This window comes from Eleginops maclovinus, chromosome 21, assembly GCF_036324505.1.
Source record: "Eleginops maclovinus isolate JMC-PN-2008 ecotype Puerto Natales chromosome 21, JC_Emac_rtc_rv5, whole genome shotgun sequence".
NCBI classification, from domain to species: domain Eukaryota; kingdom Metazoa; phylum Chordata; class Actinopteri; order Perciformes; family Eleginopidae; genus Eleginops; species Eleginops maclovinus.
In genome coordinates this window covers 5,181,201-5,202,977 of record NC_086369.1, presented here as the reverse complement: position 1 = coordinate 5,202,977, position 21,777 = coordinate 5,181,201, and the positions used below count along the sequence as shown (strand labels likewise).

At 41.0% G+C, this 21,777-nt stretch overlaps 2 protein-coding genes across 3 annotated transcripts in view; one reads left to right on the top strand and one right to left on the bottom strand.

Annotated features, from left to right (window-relative positions):
• Nucleotides 1-223: 223 nt before the first annotated feature.
• On the bottom strand, nt 224-4,755 carry LOC134883973 (clusterin-like protein 1). Its single transcript, XM_063912525.1, has 8 exons — nt 4,312-4,755; nt 3,519-3,614; nt 3,286-3,434; nt 2,753-2,923; nt 2,235-2,661; nt 2,026-2,154; nt 1,181-1,395; nt 224-1,074 (listed from the first exon to the last, which is right to left on the bottom strand). Exons 2-8 carry the CDS (start codon nt 3,607-3,609, stop codon nt 874-876), a joined length of 1,383 nt encoding a protein of 460 aa, XP_063768595.1. The 5' UTR covers nt 3,610-3,614; nt 4,312-4,755; the 3' UTR covers nt 224-873.
• The window catches only part of LOC134883972 (collectin-12-like), a 33,433-nt gene continuing 13,694 nt past the window's right edge, over nt 2,039-21,777 (top strand). Inside the window, exons 1-4 of one of the 2 annotated variants that reach the window (XM_063912524.1) lie at nt 5,380-5,579; nt 6,300-6,454; nt 7,179-7,424; nt 8,480-8,530. In XM_063912524.1, coding sequence (XP_063768594.1) covers nt 7,349-7,424; nt 8,480-8,530 — 127 coding nt within the window. In that variant the 5' untranslated portion in view covers nt 5,380-5,579; nt 6,300-6,454; nt 7,179-7,348. Of the gene's footprint in view, nt 2,571-5,379; nt 5,580-6,299; nt 6,455-7,178; nt 7,425-8,479; nt 8,531-21,777 lie in introns of those variants that run through there. The other variant, XM_063912523.1, reaches the window with a different exon arrangement.

Below are 21,777 nucleotides of genomic sequence, written 5' to 3'. Positions count from 1 at the left end.
ACGCCCAGCGACTTTTCGCTTTCCCTTTTCATGTACTTACTTTAAAACTAAAACTCAGACCGGAACAGTTTGGTTTCTGCAGTACTTTCCTTATGCCTGCCAAAAGGGTAAAGCAGTTATAGTAAAAAAAAAATAAAGAAGCAAAAGCAATTTAAGTCATTTATAACAAGTAAAATGTGAGAAAATTGACAAATTGGCAAAACATTTAAAATAAATCCTTTAATCACGCCATTTTAGTTACTTACATTACCTAAACATCAATTCATTATCATGATAGTTTCACATTGAACTATAAACAGGAATAAATGAAATGCAAATACAATCAAATTAAAGAATACACATAGAATAACAACATTAAAATGTCAGCACAGACTGGATAATTTGCCAGCAAAATCATTTTGTTAACTAGATTTTCAACTTTTTCGTCCTGCAAAAAGATTTGAATAAAATTGTATAATATCTCGACCACACTACAGATTGTTCCAAATAATGAAGAGCTGCAGTAAGGCTGTAGTTTTGTTACAAAAATGATTAAATTAAGCAGAGTGTACACTTTTATTGCAAAAATATTGAAAACGCTAAGAATATTAACTGTGCATTTAGAGTTGAATTTGACAAAGATCAGCTTTACTGTTAAAGAAATGAACTCTTTGTCTATAATTTAGGTAATGGTATTGTCTCACTGCTGTTTTATCCACATTACTCCATTAATTTGCAGAAAAAAATAGTAAAACGAAGAATTATTTTCAGTTGGGTAGGATCAAAGCCAGCAAGTCAACTTAAATATTCCATATATAATCACATTTAATTATATTTGAATCAAATTTGGTGCCCTGCCAGGTGAAATTGGGAGCCAAATAAACTCCTAAGCTCCTATCTGCTGGGATCAATACCTCTTATCTGCCGTTTATGGAGTTTTAGAGCCTCCTGAGCTACATATTGGATAAAAGCTGGGTCCTCCACCTCCAACTCAGCTGGAACTGTGACAGTTATTGGGGAAGAGTCCAGTATTGTTACCACCACAAGGCTGTCTGCTTTAGGCCTGATGTTCTCCATCTGTTGCTGCGGATCCACCTGAGAAATGAGATAAAGTAAAACTGCATCAGTGTAGCTCTCGTTACAATCCAATTCACCTACTGTAAGTAACAGTATAACAAGTTCTACACTACTACAAGCGTACTGTGATCACTCTGAAGATGTTGTGGGGGCCTGTTGTGGTGTTTGACAGCTGGCTGACCCAACACAGCCAGTCCTGCATGTTGATCAGCCAGCTCTGTGTGTCCGCTGTGTGTCTCTGCACCAACTGCAGCGTATCGTCGTACTGCTGCTGGGAGGCGTTGAGCAGCAAGTGCATCTCTTCCACCTCAGAGTGTAACTGCTGGAAACTGGGACACTCTGCAAGTACACATGATCACATACAGAGAAGACACAAATCCAGGTCAACTTTAGAGTAGATCTTTATTTATTAACCCTCATGAAGTTAACCATTTCAAATATCTGACAATGGGCTTTACCCGTCACAGTATCAGTGCTATTATATACTGTAGCTAAAAGGTAATCAGTTATCTTCAAAATTGAGCAATTATTCAGAAAGTGTTATCTAAGTGAAGTCACATTATTAATCTATTCTATACTGTTTTAGCTCCCTAAATGAAGAATTTACTTTTTTTTCTCATTAATATCAGTGAAGAATTACACAAAATAAAATGAGTTATCAGAACAAGGCATCCAACAAGTAATTATCAATATAACAGTTTAAGTACAAATAAGCCAAATAATTAATAAAGAGAGTCGTCAGAATATTTTTGTCATGCTGAATAGTATGATCAATAGTATGCCCTTTTAGTTGAAAAAAGGAAGACTTTAAAGCAAACACTTCAATAAATAAGGCAGTTTTTAATTGTCCATATTGGAAAAAGGCTTGTTATTCGGGCCAGAATTGGAGGCCCAGGTCCTGGTTTCAATATGCACATAAGGGGTGAGCTAAATAGTTATGGAACCATTAATGATCTTTTCATTATTTACCTTTTAACAGATATTCTTCACAGGCCTTGCACAGACTTTGGAGTTGCCAGCAATCTGATGCCTGCCTGCGGAGACGTCTGCAAAGATTTCTTCTCTCAGACATTCCCAAAGCAGAGAGGGAGCCTGCGTCTTTGTAGACATACAATCACAGATGTTACGGGGGGTATTGTTATATATATGATACACACACATGTCATTACATCAGATACCTGTGCTTGGTGGTTGGAAGTACACCTCTGCTTCCTTTATCTCCTCAAATACATTAGTCACTGTGGAGCTGAGTTCTTCCAGCACGTTCATCCCAAACTCAGACACAGAGCCGAGGATGTGATCCAATCCCAACCTTGTGAAGAAGTCAGGACTCTGCATTACTGACACCAGGCTGGGTCTCGACTCTGTGGTGAAAGCTTCCAGGAAGGAATCCCCAAACATGTGTTGCTTTCTCTTCACCAGCATGATGCTCTGGTTGTACAGGAGGCTGGTGTTTGACAGCAACTGGTTGAAGGAAGCATCTGCCTGAAGAAGCTCCAGCTCTTCAGTCTCAGGTGAGTTGGTGCGACCCATGTTCTCATCGTTTTTGTAAAGATGCTCTGCAGCCTCTAGCTGGGCGGCCATTTTTCTTAGAAACTCCTCCAACTGCAGAAAATGATAATGGAGCCCGTGACAAATCATGGTAAAACATTTGTATTAATCAATCTGAAGGTCTTTAAAAACGCTGAGATCAAACCTTAAATGAGAATGAGGCGAAGCCACGGCGACAAGTAGAGGTAAAGAAGGCCTTACAAGCATCTTCAAGACACGGTCGACACTCCTCAAAGGAAGACTTTATCACGTCTTGACATTGTTGCTCAGCCTCCTCTAGTTTAAGCTCTGTTTCCCAGACCAGCTGCCTCGCCCCCTGAAGGAACCCCCAAAACAGTCAAAGATGCATTACCTCCTAATAAGCCTGAGAGTGGTTTAGGGTCTTCACACAAAGCCCCTTTTATTTTGAAAGGACTTTAAAAACAAGATGGATAGACAGTTCATTTATCTTGACTGCAGTAAAAATCCACTCGATCTAACTCAATCCCACATGGATTGTTAACTCTGTGTTTGAGGTTTCTCTTTGTGGCTTTGCCTTTATGAGGTGGAAAACATGTCATGGGTTTCAGAATATCACACAAAGACTGGCATGGAACTGTTCAACTACACTGCTCTTCAAGTGTGTTTGAGACCAGCTTGAGTTCTTGGTATTTTCATGTGAAGAAACACATTTTCTACCTTCTTCTTGTCACTGCTGTGTCGCAGGGCGTCCATGAGTTGTCTGTGCTTCTCCTCTTTTTTCTCCACCGTTTCCTTCACCCGCTTTACCCCGAGTAATGCCCTCTTTATCTCCTCATCGACACACTGCTCTCCTGCTGCAGACAGCTCTACACACACAAACAGACATACTGCTATTCACCAATATAAGTAAGAAAGGGTACTGTAGGTTTTTCTATAGATGAAAGCCTCACTTTGCAGCGTGTCCTCGCTCAGTGGAGTGGAATCAGCCACAGAGAGCAGGAATCCAGTGATGCAAAGAATTTGAAAAAACAACCTCTTCATCTTGTCTTGGAAAAAAAGCAAAACTTTCTAATCAACCTGTTACCACACAGCACCAACAAAGACATGCTTTGCTTGTACAAACTTTAATGAAATATGTCATGTATCTTCCACCAGGTGGTGCCATTTCTCAAAGAGATTAATATAGAGGCTGTTTCAAAATGAATACAATGTAATGTGCAACTCATTATCCCAATGTTCATTTATAAGCATGGATTATCACATCGTGTGAAGCAAAATAAACAAGATTACCGAAAGAGAGTTCCATTAACTACAGCTACTGCAGTAGGATTTAATCCCATTAAAAAACTAGGAAATTAGCTATATTATTTATTAAAAATGAACACATTACAGGCTTAAAATATTATTTTTGCAACAGTGTTGTTACTTCTATTGAAAATATGCATACAGTTCTGAGTTCATGTATGAATCAATAGAAAAAGCCAAAGTAGAACATGAGTCAAAACGACGTTCGTTGAAGAAATGATGTCATATTTCAATGTCTTTCGCAATCATAAATATTTTCATCAACTTGCAAAATACAGATCTGCTTTATATATCCCTGCATCCATGCATGTGTCACAAAATAAAATCAAAATAGAACATTTAAACTGTCTTAGCTGCTACCAAGGAAACTGTTAAAACTGAATTGTTGTGATCCTAGATGCAAAACAGAACAAGAATGACTTGCAAAAGCATATTTACCTTGACAACTATGAAAACACAAGACTCCAGAACAGAAGCAGCAGGTTTTCTGGTTGGAGAAATTAGAGTGAGGTGCCTGCACAGGATTGTTCTATTTTTATGGATCTACTCACCAGCACAGATCCTATTAGTGTGTTTGCATTATTAAGCCTCACGCGCCTAGCACAACACATCAGTGTAGTTAAGGGCAGTTTTAGCAAAGGGGATAACTGACATGCTCTATTGTTTGCAGGTCTATATTATTTAATTGTCCCTCACCAGACTCCTCAGGTCAGACGTTCTGCTCTAATCTCCATCAGACTGACAGTAAGCCTGTGCTTCCTGCAGAGACCTGGCACAAACTGGAGTTGTGTAGGCTTTGCTTTGTACTGTAGGCCACTGAATGTGCAAACATGCAAGAACTTTAAAGAGGACAGTAATGTTACTTTTCTCAAACTGTATCTTTAAATCCTAGATCACACATAATTCTTTGAGTGAGTAACAATGCTTTCTGCCTTTCATGCCTCCAGCAGCTGCGACTGCTGCACACAAGACAATCTGAGTTCTTATAATGCTATCTAAACATGGCAGCAACAGCAGCGTGGTAAATGTGGAATTCCTGTGTGCTTTCTCAGCTCTCTGTTAATCTGAGCCCACTGCTAAAAAGCCTTGACCCAGCAAATGAGGTCCCAACCCCTGAATGAGGACCAGCAGGAGCGGGGCTGGTAAGATACCTGACCCTCAGCTGCTTTTTATCAGCCCGCCATGCACGATCCCTATCTGGCTCCTAATACCAGCCTGCTGCTCCAATTATGGCCGACAGTAAAATAACAGTTTTGAAGCCTTTAGGAAAACAAGTAATTAGCCGATTTATCATCTCAGGCTGGTCTGGAATCTAAGATGTGGAGGACTGGGTCAAACTCCAGCTATTAGCACTGGGCTGGGGTTTGAAGGCTCTGTTATCCAAAGAAAGAAGAAAAACAGATCTGAGTTTGATGTCTGTGTCACATTTTTTCTTTGAAACCAGAGGGGTTTAGTGCTGGGACAATTGGTGTTATCACAATCTTTTCCTGTAAATCGATGCAATATAACCAAGGGATGCTAACCTGCTCTGTGGAATGATGCGTCTGTGTTAGATCTAGTCTGATGCAGCTGTTGTTCAGTCTTTGATCAGTGATCTGCATCTGCAGGCCGGAGAGATTATGGACACAGGAACTGTGGAAGTTTTCACAGTACCTGGAGGAGTCAAAGGGGAAACGGATGCTGGTGCCTAATTGTGATGGATTGTGGTCAGTATTGGCATCCATTGAGACTATTTTATGTAAATTATTGTTTTAACAACAAGTAAACAATGTAAAGATCTGTATCATCCAGTGAAAAAGTTAGGAAGAATATAATGTATCACAGCAAAGAAAATTATTCTGGCATTGTGTTGCAAACACTTTCTAAAGGGAGATAAAAGCCAGAGTAAACTTATAAATTGAACACAAGATATGATGTATATTTATATCATTATTGCTAAAATGATGTCCAAAAATGTTGTTTTTAATCAAACAAATTACAATGGATACTTCATTTATGAAAACAACTTACTCCAGGTTATATGTTTTTTTTCTTGATTTTTGTGAAGCTTTTTAATGCATACATTTTTAATGAAAAAAGACTGTAGCTACTAGACCAGATTGAAATAATTTAACTGTGCTGTTTTCTTTTCACTTTTTTATGTAGGATTTTATAAAAGGTCTCGTAAATATGTAAATGTTAGCAGTAATACAGGAATGTGAGATTATTGTGATAATTCAGTTGATAAAATAGCCCAAACCACATGAGTAACATATTATTGAGAACCATATGGTCCTAAAGGAATATCATATGGGCATGAAAGTGATTTTCTTCCTTAAAGGAAATGATATCTGAATATGTAAAAACACAGGAACTGCACTGAAATGTCGCGTTTCGGTGTCGCTCCACCTCCCCAAACCTTTGAAATGATCTTTAATGATTACCAGACTTTCACCCGGGGACGCAATTGCCATCAACCCCCAGTAACTTAATCTCATCTCCGGCTGGATTACTGCAGCGCCGCACGACGGCCCGGGGTCTGTCCGCACCTCCTCCAACTCAACAGGGGGAGACTCAGCAGGGGAGGACGGGAAAGTCACTGGTATGACTTCAAAAACCTGAGCTGGACAGTGGTTGTGTCCAAACTAAAGTGTGGACGATGTAAAGCTACAAAGAGAAAGCTAGAGAGAAAGATTAGGGAAACCGGATGTCATGTACTCTGGCCTCCAAAATAAGACTTTGGTAGGTTTGCCTGTGTGTTAGTCAAAGTCAGTCAAAGTCCACTTTATTGTCAATGTTTCCACGTGTTATACATACAGAAAATTGAAATACCGTTTTTGGCAGTCCCACAGTGCAAATATAAACAAGAACATATAACATAAAAAGATAAGAGCTAGAAAAAAAGGGGGGGAAGACTTGTCTTTATTGGTTGTACTGTGGGGTTGAATATCAGCAGATAGAGCTAAAAGAAAAAGACATGTTTTCAATGGTAAACTTAAGGTGAATTGTGTTAAACTTGAACTTAACACAAAGGCTAATGTTAGCGTCCCCCCTAGCTAGCTGCGCCAACGTTATGCTAAACTAAGCTAACTGGCTGCCGTCAGAATTGCATCCAGAGAAAGGCTAAACAGTTCAATTGAGATTAAATTATTATGTTAAAAAAATGACACTACATACAAACAAATATTCTTCCTCTTATATACTATGTTTACTTTCTTTAGTGTTACGCAACAAAAACGACTTTATTCTGAAAGCAACACCGGAAGTTCAGCTTGTCTTGCTGTGTAACTTTACACTTGTAGTAACAGCAAGTCTTCCTCCTTCAGGCTCCGGGAACATCACATCACTCCTGCAAAAACTCCACTCAAACTAAGCGGGCAAGAGGATAGACACGATGGGATTTTAAACGGAAGACTCGACATGAAGACATACTTGTAGTTTACTTGCATTAGTTTGGGTCGTTTTCCTGCGGAGCAAGTTTACACCTTTGACCTGGATGCTGAGATGCGCAGAAAGTGACAGGGGTCCTCATCTCTTCTTCAGTCCTCAACGAGTTATAAACGCCATGAAAGGTATGTTTCCTTTACGTATAGCTGATCCCTAAAGTGTTTTCCCCAAAACGCTCAGATTGCACGTATATTTCTGTGCGTATTTCTTTGTGGTGCGCGATTCACATCTGGATGGCATTACGGTACTACGGTGCAGAAGTTGTGAAATACTTGGAAGTCTCTTTTTTCCACTACTTGCATCTCATTGAAAGATATAAACACCAAATTGTGTTTGCAGAATTAGGATGCGTAAAGGATTTCTTTTGAAAACTTGTTGAATTTGCGATAATTGAGATGCTGCTTCCAATAAACTTTAACATTGAAAGTTCCCTGAATGTCAGATGACCAGTGAACGCATCTTCTATTCTCTGATATTTAATTACAAGCAATTTAGTAATGTGAAACCAAAATTGAGTACTTTCAGCATACCAATAGTTTGTTATGTTTACCAGTATAAACTAAGGTGATATATCTCTCTGACCCCCACCAACAAACACACACTCAGCTCATCCCTCCTTGTCCCCCCTGTCTCCCCCGCTCAGTCCCATCTGTTTACCATTACCAGTGATGTTCTCTGTGCTCTGCTCCAGTCTCCAGTGTAGTGCAGTACAGTGTAATTAGGGTAACTGTCAACAATGCAGAGAAACCGCAGCCTGTGGCTTTTACAGCTTTCTGGACCTCCTATCTCCACACACACACACACACACACACACACACACACACACACACACACACACACACACACACACACACACACACACACACACACAGACTATAGATGAACCTCCACTATCTTCAACTGAACGCATTGTTGCCTGCCACCACTCAATCAGAGATCATTGAACTGAAGGATAACATGATAAATGCTTGGCTATGTGCATGTGGTGCATATTGCTTTATTTACAGTTGTATAATACATTTAATCAGAGCAATTTTTATACAAACAAACACACTTACAAAAAATGTTTACACAAGATGAAAATAGAACACCTGAGTCATGATATTGGGGGAGAATGCCTGTACCGTCAGTAAGCGTACTTATGACCTACTCATGTTTTGTTTCTCATTGTGTCACACAGACGACTTTGCAGACGAGGAGGAAGTACATTCTTTTGGATACAAGAGATTCGGTGAGTGAAAAAGCAATTTTTCTTAAGATAAAAGTGCAAAAAGCCAACACTTTTTATAGTTTTCAGTATGAAATGTTGTTGATTATAGCCACAAGTGTTTAGACATTTTATATTTATGGGCATGTCGCTCTAATTCAATGTTATAATTAGCACAAAATACAAGTTTTTCACATCAGGACAGATAGCAGACTGTCAGAGTTAGCTTGGTTGCTAACGGTTCTGCAGGGTTTGGGTTGAATATAAGTGTGGCTGACAGTCTGTGAGGTCCAGCTCACCGCAGTCCCAACGACCACTGACAGAGCTAACCAGATCAATACGTTTCAGAAAATCCCTTCTCTCTTTGATCCGCATAAACTGAGTCCCTTAAACGCGTTGACTCACACAAACATGTCACAGGACCTCCAAAAATGTGGAGTTACTCAAATTGCAGTCAATGTAAAGTAAATCTTTCTGTTGTGGTGCAGACGTGGTTCACATGCATTTGGTCTGTGTACAAGTGTAACACATGGACCATGAAAGCCCTGTAGCTTAAAATTTAGATTCTCAACCTTTGAAATATAAAGCGCACACATCTGAAGACAACCTTCGAAATAAATGAGGAAAAAAGCGTAATATGACATGAAACAAACTGGGCTGTTAATATGTTATGCCACTGTCAGCTTAAGTCACCAAAATAAATATTCTGCTTACCCTCACACATCACTGCCTGCCATTTTGTAATATATTCAGGGTCATATATCTTTACCACATGCCGATGAGCTTTTATTGGCTCAGGGTTGTCTCCCACATCACTCGTTTTACAAAAACGATCCATCTTGTGTCACTGCATGCGAGGGAACTTTAGCCAGCGTTTAGGTTTGTTTCCACTTCATGACGCGTTGTGATTGTTGTTAAATGTTAAAGCTTATTTTTTTTATTCAACAGTGTTTCATTTATGTGAACTCTAGATCACATTCAGACATGGAAAACTGCTTTATGTATTACACAAAACTAGGTTAGGTAGCACCTCCTTATCGTGAACACAGGACATTTTCCCATTGGGTTTGTACACAGGTAGTAACCCAGACAGACCATGCCCTGTTATGCTCATTTTCTGATTCCTTTTTGTATTTTGTGACTCTACTGAGACATGTTTACATGCTTTAATGTCCAAAAATGTCTTTATTTATCTCATACTGCCTGTGCTGCAGCACCTTTTCACCCTCTGTCTGAAACTAGAGCTCACTCTGCTGTGATTGCTTAGCTGGCCGACTCTGTTGTGATTGGTCAACCGCTTAGAGATGTCCCGTCCCCTAGCCTGTCACGTACAATGTGTTGGAGCACTGTCCAATAGAACTGTGAGTGTTACGTGGTTATGTCACTACGTTACTGAAGTAAACAAAGGAGTCCAATCAAGGTGTTTCAGGCAGAGGGGGTTTGTGGGAGAGAAACTAGATGCACGTGTTGCTCCTTCATGCTGCATTTATGATCGTTCATCACAAATACCTTTATGCAGAAAGGATCAGTCTGTTTCTTTAATCCTCTAGATACTGCTGTTGGGTTTTTTTGGGGCATTTGTTCCCCATCAAGAACATGCATTCATGCTTTTGGATGAAAAAAGTAAGACTGGCAGCAAAGGGCAAACGCTGTGTCACACACACACTCAAACACATCATTAGTAATTTCCTTGGAGACGGAGCGTGTGCTCCATCACTGTTCTGTTGGTTCAGCATTGATTTGGGATCAGGAGCCTGTGTGTCTCTGTGTTTAGGGTGTTGCTGCAGCATGAGTCATTCACACACAGTTCGGCTGAGGTCCATGAGAGTGGACGTGGGGCAGTGGACTGCAGCACCAGCTGAGAGGAATTCAAACTGTGTTAGAACCAAATCTCTTTTATCCCAGTCACCCGAGTAGAAGCATCCTGTTTGTCTTTCTGTTTGAGCGCGTGCTGGTCCCGCTCATGGATTACATTAGAGAGCCACAGGCGCCGAGCCAAATCACACTCACTTTTAACTTTATTCAGTTGAACTCTTGACATTCGGAGGAGTAAGAAGAGAGAGCTGCTGAACTCTGGATGAGTGTTGTTGGCCCTCTCAGGGGTACGGCAGCTGTTTGGAAGGGCCGGCCCACAGAGTTCTCCTCCTCCTCACCACTCCAGAGGCTTTGTTGTGCAAACCATCACAAACCCCCATTCTTCCACCGTAGCACTGTAATCTCAGTGCTCAGGGGGAAACAAGAAGTTATTTCCACATCCAAGATTTTGCATTCTCCCAGGAGGCTGATAGTGTTTAAAGTCTGTGATGTGTCAAAGCTGTTGTACAAATCTGTGTCTGGTTTGTGAAGTCATTACGGAGAACACTCAATCAATCTTGCTGGTTTAAGAAGGGAACATGGATGAAAACTAAAAATTGCGTAGGACAACAGGACTTCACGTGGAACGGAATATTCCAAATGTGTTAGTCACAAACATGTGCAACACTGTTGTCCTTCAGCAGGAAGGATGATAATGATTGTTAGCTTTTAGTCTCCTTTGCTTTACGGTTTGATTGTTGGCTTCATCTGCCATGAAAGTTGTTTGCAAAGCTCTCTTTTAAATCCTTAAATTCCAAATTTTACACACATTCTTTCATTAAACACACACGTAACAAGCAGCTAGATCTAGTGTGACGGTGTTGTTGAAATATCTAAGTACAAATTAACACACACACACACACACACACACACACACACACACACACACACACACACACACACACACACACACACATACACATACACAGACCATTCATCTGGTAATCCCATCCCTCTCCCTGCCAAGTTTATCCGGGCCGGAACTGCTTCCACAGTGCTCAAGCCTTAACATATTTATTTTTCAGTGGGGGATGACATATGAAGGCCATCAGAATAGAATGAAAATCAACCTGAGCTTTGGCTGAACTCTTGCAGCCCCTTCAGAGCTGGTATTCTCATTGGTCATTGGCAGACAGCAGTCTCCCCTTTGCCTGACTCGAACCAGGATCCCTCCAGTTACAAGGCTTTTCCTAAACAAGATATTTATGATTTTGTTGGATAAATAACGTACACGATTTTTAGAATCAATCAAGGACAATAGTTTTTTTCTGATAGCATAGCAACGTTTAGTCTCAATCCTTTGTTTAAGCTAGCATAGCCATTTTAAGCCAAATTATATATTAACTTATGTTGTAGCAGTTATAAACATGTCATGTCAGTGCCTTTCTTGATTTATTGTTTAAGAATAATTTGGCAAAACTAGGTTTCCCAAGGGTTTTCCCTTAAAGACAGATGAATGCAAGCCTAATTAGAAATACACAAAACAGATTGAGGCAAAGTCAGCGTACCAAACAGTGAATTGAAAGACCCACTGTGAAATTAAGTTGTAATGCTCTGAACATTACATAATGATAAAGAAAACATGCCAGAATAGAGTAATATATATATATATATATACACATGTTGCACCATTCATTGTGTACAGTTGACACCATCTTTCATATAAATTGCATTCACCACCATCCTGACCTGGCTCTCAGGTGGTGTTTCGCCATTTATTTTTACTGGAGGTATGTCGGCGTGCAGGTAGGAGTCAGGGCCAGTCATGAACTAATGGAGGCTTGATTACTCAATGCAGCAGGTCCTCCTGGGATCAGCACTGTTGTCTGGATGGGGGTCTTACTCCCTCCGCTGCAGTGTCTCCTGTTCCCACACATGGGTTAGAAGGGGCCGGGCTCTGGAGGTTTGCGGCCGTCGTGGAACCCAGAGTGCACTAATCTATTTCCTGCACTTGTTATGGTTTCTCCAGCGAGACCCGGAACATTCCTTGAGCCGAGCATGGCGTTGGGGTGCCTGGAACCAGCTGTGTCAGCTCAGCCAGGGCTCGGTTCAGTCCGGCGGGTTTCTTTGGCAAAGAGCATCCCCTGGTTTCACAATCACCTTCAGCTGTAGTGATAATGACACTTCGCCTACCACCTCATCCATCGTGGTTAACATGGAATCAGACATGGTTTTGTCAGACCCTGACACTGTTAATACAATCCGTCATGTGATACTTCGCAGTGTGTTTGTAAGAATGTATGTTGAGGATTCTTGTTCACTTTGCTGTGGTTTCTTGGCCAATTTTGAAAGAGTTGTGTTGTGGGTTTCTCAAATTCTGCCTCTGAGTTCTTTCTAGGGTGCATGGCATAGCTTATTTCACTGCCTGCCATATCAATTTCCTTTGGTCCTTTGAAGTGGCCATGCTTTGCAAACATATTTATTCTATGTGTCTTTTTTGATTTCCCTTCTTTCTTAGCTGCTAATCATGTGAATCTCATTGTCCATTAGGTTACTTTGAATTTTCCCCAGATACATAAATTGCAACCTGTCGTTAAAAGTGCTGCAATCAATATTTTTATGCTAACGATGAAACAAATGATTAAGTCATTTTCAAATGTGTTGCTCACAACCTTTAGCGTTTTGGTTTTATAGCCAGGAAATATATCGTTTCGATCTCGAGGAAGTCTAAAAGAAGACTCGTGATACCAGTTGGCGACTAGCTGGTGATCATAGTAGAGGAATAATCAGTCGAAGTACTACAGAACACTCTTCCTTCAAGAATTGATTCAGACCAAATCAGAGCTGAACAGAATTAACCTTTCTTTTTTGATTCATCTAATGTGTAGTATCTGTCCAAGCCCAACCCGCTCGGAACCAAACATTTGTGACAAAATGTCATCACAAAAAATAGAAAGAAAACAAATTACAACCCGACCCAAACCTGGAATGGACCGGGTCAGGTTGGGCCAATTCGCGTTCAAACAGACAATGAAGGCTCTAGTTGAAGGAGCTCTTGTAGGAGCTCCAGATGCAGACTTGCTTGACCTGAATCTGCAGCGGGTTAAACACCTGTTGTCAAAAGCAGACGAAGATGGCAAAACACTTACTGATATCAGCTGCTGAAATGAGGCGGACCAGCAATAAAACACTGGGTTTGTTTTTGACTTTCAAGGAAGTAAATTTGGCTTTAACACAATAACGAAATAATAAAACAAAACAATAATTTCAAGTGATTTTTAAGGCTGGCTTTTTTTTTTTTTATAAAGCAAACCAGTTTTATTCTTTATACATGTTTTCCATCATGCGTCTAACGCCTGTTCCTGATCATGTGTGGTTTACGACCCCACACCTACTGTTTGGTGAGTATCAGTAAAAACAGAACGGTGTGTTATTGCTCTGATGATGGGGATATGTGTCAAAAGGTCTTTTGATTTCTCAACTTCTCATTACATTTCATCCCATCTGGTATCATGTACAGAGAAATCTCAATTGTTTATGATTCTATGTATTATGTCATGTCATGTAGACTGGACACTTCACCCATTTAGTCTTGGAATCACTCATACCCGAAAGGTTTTAAGGTACTTTAAAAGCTGTGCAGAGCCCCAACAGCTCCAAGTGCTATGGAGAAAAATATAGAACGAAAGAGAAATGTAAGCAGGCAAATTACATTTCCCAAGGAGACACCCAGAAACATTGAAGGACGTGATTAAAATAATAAATTCAGATGTCAGTCACTGGCTTACAGAAACCACCTCCATGTCTCAGTTTCACATATCAGACTTAAGGTTTATTTACTTTGTGCCGGGAGAGGAGCGCTCACCCTGAGATTTTGGAGCGGGCTGTTAAAACTCCAGCCTCTAGGTGTAAACACAAAGATGATGTACAGACCAGGGATGAGGGATTCCTTGTATCTGGCTTTGGGAGAATCTCGCACCAGCGGACAGACAGGATGGAGATAACACCAAGATGCTGAATGAAATGGAGGAGAATGGGGCTCCCGGCGGGGGATATTTATCCAAGGAGATTCAAAGGGGAGTGAGAAGGAAGTGGGAGAAGGTGGAAGAGATGCAGCCGGTTATAAGGGAAAGCAGGAAGTTGATAGATGGGTTTGGAGGCTCATGAGAGGAGCTTTTGTGAGGAGATAAGAGTGTGTGTATGATGATAGTAGTTAAAGAAAAGAGGAGGGAGTTGTAACGGTACACGATCCAGCTGGAACTGTTTATCTAAAGCACAAACTTACACACCTTTATGACATAGGAGCAACTGCTCTTACATGGCCTACACAATTAGTACATCATTAGTTTTGAGTGTGAGTAATGATGAAAACTGCCGCAGTGGGTTTAAGTCATTACTCACGCTCTCCGTTTGGACGCGGCCTTATCTCTGTTATAATTCAATCCTTTCAACCTGGAATGCCACAGAACTGTCCGTATGTGAAGAACGGCCGCCAAAAGGGGAAATGGCAAGCGATCACAGGAATTTTATGAATACATCATTTTCTTCTAGTTTAATAGTACAGCTAGGATAATGGAAACAGGGGAGGAAAGTACATTTCACACATGCTGTCCTCAAGCATAGGGTATGGAAATGGAGGATTATGAAGCCTCTTTTCATTTTCACACATGTACATAACGATATTTAGATTCTGCATTTCCCATCTTAGTATGCCATTATGTCACATGTTCACACTACATACTTTAAATGTTCAGGGAACTTGAACCGAAGATCCTACAGTTCCCAGACCAAGCGGTAGGCTAGTAGCCCCTGTCCTAGAAATTAAAATTTGTATTAATAGAGATGGACTAAAGAGAGCGTAAAGCAATGTTGGTTCTCTCTCTTTCGGCTGTTTGACAATATTCTTAATATAGCATACACTTAAACTGATACTATGTATATTTTCAAGTGTATGAATCTCAAATAAGTGTTGCTTCTGCCCTGTCCACAGGAGTACGTTTATTAGCTTCCATGCCATACACTGATTTTAGTTAGTACCTTATACCACCCCACAAATCCGGACTATCCCTTTAGGTGAATTATCTGCTGGCATGTTTCAATCAGGCAGAGAAACCACAGCACAATACCTGTTTCAACATCAGTCTGTTCCGAGGCATCCTGTAAACCTTTCCCACCTTCTCTTCTTCTGTTTTGCCTTCATTAGCGAAATAAAACAGCAGTAAAATGACTCCAGGCACTATATATGCAGAGCAGGCGTCGATCTGTGATGTTTTTGCCAGGAAAACACATATGCTGGTAGTTAGCTGCTATTTCCAATCTGGCCTGTGATCATCCAAGTGTCAGTGACTTCTCTGACTCACCTTTGAGAGTGAGGAAAAGCAGCAAAGTCCCTCTCCCGCTCACACGGTAATAACCCCGGTGTCCTTGACGTGACCTACTCGCAGATGTCAGGGGAAACTTTTCTGGAGTTTGTTAAGGACCCTATTTAAGAGTCTTTAAGGGGGTGGACAAGAGGTTCTGAGTCATTGATTTAATAATTTAATAAAATAATAGCAGAGCGCAGAGAAGGCGCTCCAAGACACCTGCGTTCTTTTAAAGCCTCCCGTGAAAAGTATTGCGTTCAAATTTGGCTAGCAGCAGTTCTTTGTTCTGCAGGGTACATTCTTTTACATTTGAGACTACATTTTTTTTCCCTCGTGTGTGTGTGTGTGTGTGTGTGTGTGTGTGTGTGTGTGTGTGTGTGTGTGTGTGTGTGTGTGTGTGTGTGTGTGTGTGTGTGTGTGTGTGTGTGTGTGTGTGTGTGTGTGTGTGTGTGTGTGTGTGTGTGTGTGTGTGTGTGTGTGTGTGTGGCCTTACAATAACCCTACATCTCACTTGTAACACAAACTGATCACTGCTTGCGAGTCTCCCGTGTCCACCAACGATGAAAGCTCTCCAACACCTCCGGCCGCAGAACACACAGGCACGCTTTAACAATGAGTTTGGGGATTCTAATTCCTCCTCTTTTGAATATAAAACCTCCTAAATCTGTTACTCCCAATCCAAAATGTTAATGAAAGGGGGGAAAAAGTGACTGTGAGCGCTGCCAAGATCAACCTACAGCTTCCTAGTTTACAAAAAAAAAGAGTTGAAGCGAGGAACAGTGAGGAACTGCTCCAGAACTCTGTCGGATACATAATGACTATCACATTTTCCATGTGTGGTTAGAACTGCAGACAGAGGGAATTCACTAAATCCATTCTGGCACCTTCCATAGCACGATGCTTGTTGTGCATGCATATGGTTAATTAATCAGTTATATAAAAAATAATAAGATGTGTGTTTTCTCACATAACTCTGTGAATTTAGTGCTTTATACTTTGCGTCAAAGCTGTTCTGAGCATGCAGAGTTTGTGTTTATGTTCACATTTGCAAAAGTCTGTATTCAGTGGCTCCATACAGTACAGTGTGTTCAGTGTTTCAAGGTTGCCATATATGGTAGTGCAGTTTACAGCAAGGGCAATTTACCCCCCGAAAAAGTAGGGGTCTGAAGATATAACTGATAAGAAAAATACTGACAAACGGTTTCTTTGTCGATGCACACCAAATATGTGTATGGTACATTTCCCCAGGCTACACTCTTGTTTAGGTTATAGAAACAAAAAGTTTGGTCCCCTTTAGGTATTCAGATATACTGTATTAAACAGTCTTGACATGTGATATTGTAATATACAAGTTATAAGCATCTCACACAATGATTTGGTCTCACTTAAATAGAAATGTGCTTGTTAGTGTTTGTATTATATAAATTAGATGTGTTATTCAGATATCCAATGGCCAGAGTATTGTAAACATATACAGACATACTGAAGTTGTATATATTGTATCTTATTTTCTTTACCACTTATGGTAGTTTGCATGAAAACCCACATTCTTTATGGACACATTTCCTTAAGATACCATTGATAATGACACTCGTGTTTGTTCTCTAAAGTTAATCCTATAATCTTTCCATGAGTTTGTGCAATCCGAATATATTTTCATGTTTAGTTTACAGAATTAATTACAAGAGGACAAACCCGTCTCTGCATAGCACACATCGCTGACCCTCATGATTACGTTTTGGTAATCAGATCTTGCTGTTTGGATTAATAAAGTAACTGTTTGGTCCCTGTGCGGATTCTTCCCTTCATTCAGAGTGGAGTTTCCCTCCTGGCACTTCTTCTAGATTCCCCTAAACAAACAGTTATGCAGAGTAATTTAAACCCATTGTCTGGTGTTAATTACTGCTTTCATTAAGCAGCGTGATTCACAACCCAGATGTTAGACGGTTCCTCTTGATGGTTCGTCTTGACTTCAGGCTGCTCTGAGGTAGAAGAGCGTGCCACCCTCATGTCTGGAGTGTGTGTGTCCGACCAGAGTTTGGCTCACAAAAAACGTCCTCTTCTTCCTGACCAGTAGCAGGATAGGAGGCTTTGTTGTCATCTAGGCTGACAGACCACACCCCTGCGTCCCACCGCAGACGTGGAGGCCCACCCAGAAGCAACTCCAACTCATGATGCCACATAACAGACGGCATTCCCATTGTTAGCCACGTCAGAGATCATCTTTAGACCTGTTTTTATATTCTTACTTGCTGAGTCTGGAGAAAAGTGTATTATTTTGTAGTTGTAACTGGAGTTTCTATTTTCTGAGCAAAGCATACTTCATTCTAAATATCCTATAAATAATATTAAAAGATAGGGTTCAGTAAAGCAAAACAGAGCGCAATCTTCCAAAAGTTGCATATATTTTCACCCAATCTGTATTTGAGTCCATTCTAAGCCACTTTTTCGAAAAGTCTTACCACCTGACCACACACGCACCACAGATAAATTCCTATTTTTCAGCCCTCCAAATCTTCACAAAGCCGCTGTTGAAATGATAGAGCTTCTTATTACAAGCAACTCTGAAAATCACAGAGTGTCTTTCTCCACAATGACCATAATGTTATACCGACATCACCCACAGTGACACCAGAGCAGAAACCGCTAGATCAGTTAGAAAATGTCAAGAAACACATTTCCTAGAACGCACACGTTGCTCTGGTGTAGTCCTGTCCTCCGTCCATGTGGCGGAGTCAGCGATGGATGCGGCCAACATGGTGATGAGTCTGGCTGATGGGGGCATGGCCTGTTAAACAGAACTTTCCCATTGAGATTTTCCGCAAACGATTTTCTGTCAAGTATCCCAAAGATCTGCACAGCTCTTTAAAGCCTTCCTGGTTTTATCTGGCATCCTCTCAGCAGCACTGGAACTGTAGTTTAGTACACTTACGTTTCAGACAATGTTTTAGTAGGACATAAAGTACGACAGTAGACTGTTAGAACAGCTGAAAAATTAACTACCGTTGGCCCCTTTCTCTGCTGGATATTTTTAGTTTCATATGTTTAAAGAACTTAGTCAAAGCAGAGGGACTGGAGGCTCAAAGAATGTTCACAAAATATTGAAAACCATCAGCAAAACCTGCTAGACTTTAAAATCTTAACCAAAAACCAAATTGAGATCCCAACTCCACAGTTATCCAATTAACTCTTGGGCTTTTATTGAGGTAAATGTAAGGTTTTTCTTCGTAACTTTTCTACAAGTTGTCTTTGAACTTACAACTAGAGGCCATTCATGGTACTGCATGTTTTGAATGATAGTACATTGGGCTCAACCGACCCCCCCCCCCCCGGAAGAAGAGTCCCGGCTTTTAAAGCAAATCAGTGTGGTTACCAAATGGTGGAACGCTTATGTTCTGGTCCGTGACTCTACTTTTTCCCACTGACTTACTTTTATAGCCCTTATTTAAATCATTAGGGTCTAAAAGGTGGAGGTGGGCCTTACGGAAAACTGAAATGCGAATGCTCTATGGGCCCAGAAAAAGGTACTTATTGAATCTAAAGTCGCTCCATTTTGGGCTTCATGCGCCACTGAGCAACTCTCATAGGAATGACCGTGGACCCGCCTCCGACACTGTATCCAGTTCTCTTTGTATATCCATGGGTTCACCTTTTCATCCGTGGGGGTTGTAGCTCTCCAGCAATCATTTCATGTTTAAGGTGAATGACAATATGTTAGTGTTGTCATTCTACATGCAGGAGTTTCAGTACAAATGTTCTTTACCAAAACCAGCATAGTGTTTAGGGTGTACTTGCAGGTAGATTTAAAGTGTTGTATACAGTGCAAACAAGACAAAAAGGAGGGATGTTTTAATGCGTCGAATGCCATTTTGTGGTTTATTATTTCAGCTGGGCCCTGGGCAGGAAAAATGTCACAGTATTTATTTTATTTCTGGTTTTCTCCAACTGGCGACATTTAGCTGTTTGTTTTTCTTTGAAGTGCTTTCCAGTTCTTCGTCGGCACTGGGGGTCTTTGTAGTGGTTTTCACATTTTGACAGGCACCTGAAGCAACCAGCAGGAGATCCAGACATCCATCAGGTTTCAGAGACAGAAACCCACTTAGAGATTCCTGCAGCTGAGAGTCCACTATGGTAGGGAAAGTGCTGACTGAAAGAAAGCAACAGGTTCTCCGACTCTCTTGTGGTGCGATGTTCTCTGAAAGGGAATAAAATCCAAATCCTGTATGGTAACATTGTAAGGTGCTGCACTTTGTGATCATTTCGTTTAATTCAATGGCAGCTGACTGAGGACCAACAGCCTTACTTTTATTTTTCTTGTCCTGCGCTCCTGCATTCTCACTTAGAACTGACTTCTTTTTTTTTTTGATCAGGGTGTTGTCTTTCCTGCAAAGTTGAGCGTAGGCAGGCTATCAAATTCTGGATGCTAATGTGAAGGTCATTAACTAGAGGGCCACACACACAGACTCAGACAAAAAGAAACACACACACACACACTTACTAGAGAGCTACAATGTTTTGGGGTTCTTATGATCCAATGTTTTGCTTTGTAACTAAAACCCAAAGTCACTCTGTTGGGCCCCAAATCCCTGAGCTGAGTAAGACCATTCCCGCACCCCACTCCACTGTTGATGTAGTTTTCTGGAAAGACGACCTGTTTGTGTAACTGCAGCGAGCGCTGAGCCTTTGCAGAGCTGCGCGGGGCCTCCAGGCTCGTGGGGGTGGGGGGGGGGGGGGGGCTGAAGGGCGGGAGGATGCTGCGTGCCTATCTGACCGCACATCATCTGAGAACCATTTTGGAAGTGTTTGTTTCTCTACCTTTACTGTCAATTGGTAGGGTGAGGCCGTTTGCTCCGTGTCTTTCCAGAGTTACTGGCAAAGCTGAAACGTCACTTAAGAAGTAGGAAAAGGGTAATTAATCCAAACCCAAGCAATCTTTTCGTATTTTCTTTTTCACTCAGGATTTGGCTCTCTCTAGTAAAAATACTGAGGGTAATTAAATGACCTCTATACAATGATTGATCCCGAGCTTTCACATTAAAGCTGCACTAATCAACGTTTTCGTATTATCCGTACATCAAATAAGAACCAATATGTTTAAGTGTCTTTCAGCTAGTTGTTTTGAATTTCAGCAAGTGAGAAGGTGCGTAAGAAAGAAAATCTCCTTTCTTTCATACATGTGTGAAGGGGAAGCTTTGGACCTTGTTAAACCGTTGTACTGAGGTATATACTGTAGGGTAATGGAGCTTAATTCATGCTATTGTTACCCTGTGTCTAGATAAGCAACTTTTACACATTCAGCATTACAACTTTATAGGGTGATAATGCCAGGCTTTTCCGCAGGCATTAGCCTATCACCTTATAAAGCTGCTACTGAGAAGGTGCCAAGAAATGAATGCAGGTTTCAACATACCGTGCCGTGTCATTCTTCGTTGTACAGTGGAGGCTTGCTGTTATAAGTGTTTATCCACTTAGTAAGCCAAAAAACAACCAAATGTTTTTCCTCTTTCCTATGTGTAATGGCACCTCATAAACCTGTCACCGAATCAAAGCAGATCGGATGGATGAATTTGATCTTTGGGTAGAAAGAAGTTCTGTTTTGCTCTCCCACTGCGAGGCGGCAGACAGTTGGAGCCAGGAAGAGCTGCTGGATGCTGCAGTGTTGGTTGCATCATAATTTGAAAGTGCCTTTTGTTGGATCTGCTCAGTCAGAAATATCCTTTTATCTCTCCTTCCCATTGTTGCATATGACCTGGCCCCTGTCAATGCCCCTGAGAGGTTCTTGGCTCACGTCGTGATAGGGATTACTGGATTCTGAAGTTCATCAGAACTTTTTTCCACCTCTTAGATCTTTAATTCATTTTGCATTCCCATTATCCCCTGTATCTTCTCACATTGATCCATTTGAGCATTGGCATTATCCTTTCTTCACTCCCCTTTATTTTTCCTTACTGCTATGAGCATCATGCCCCCCTATCTCATATGATGGAGGCGTATGGTTTCCATCACATGTAATAAAAGAGATGGAGCCTGAATCAGGCCACACATGGAGCCTGGATGGTGTCAGTTTCCTGCAAGGGCCCCAGAGCCATCCCATGAACTCAGAACCCTTTGCCC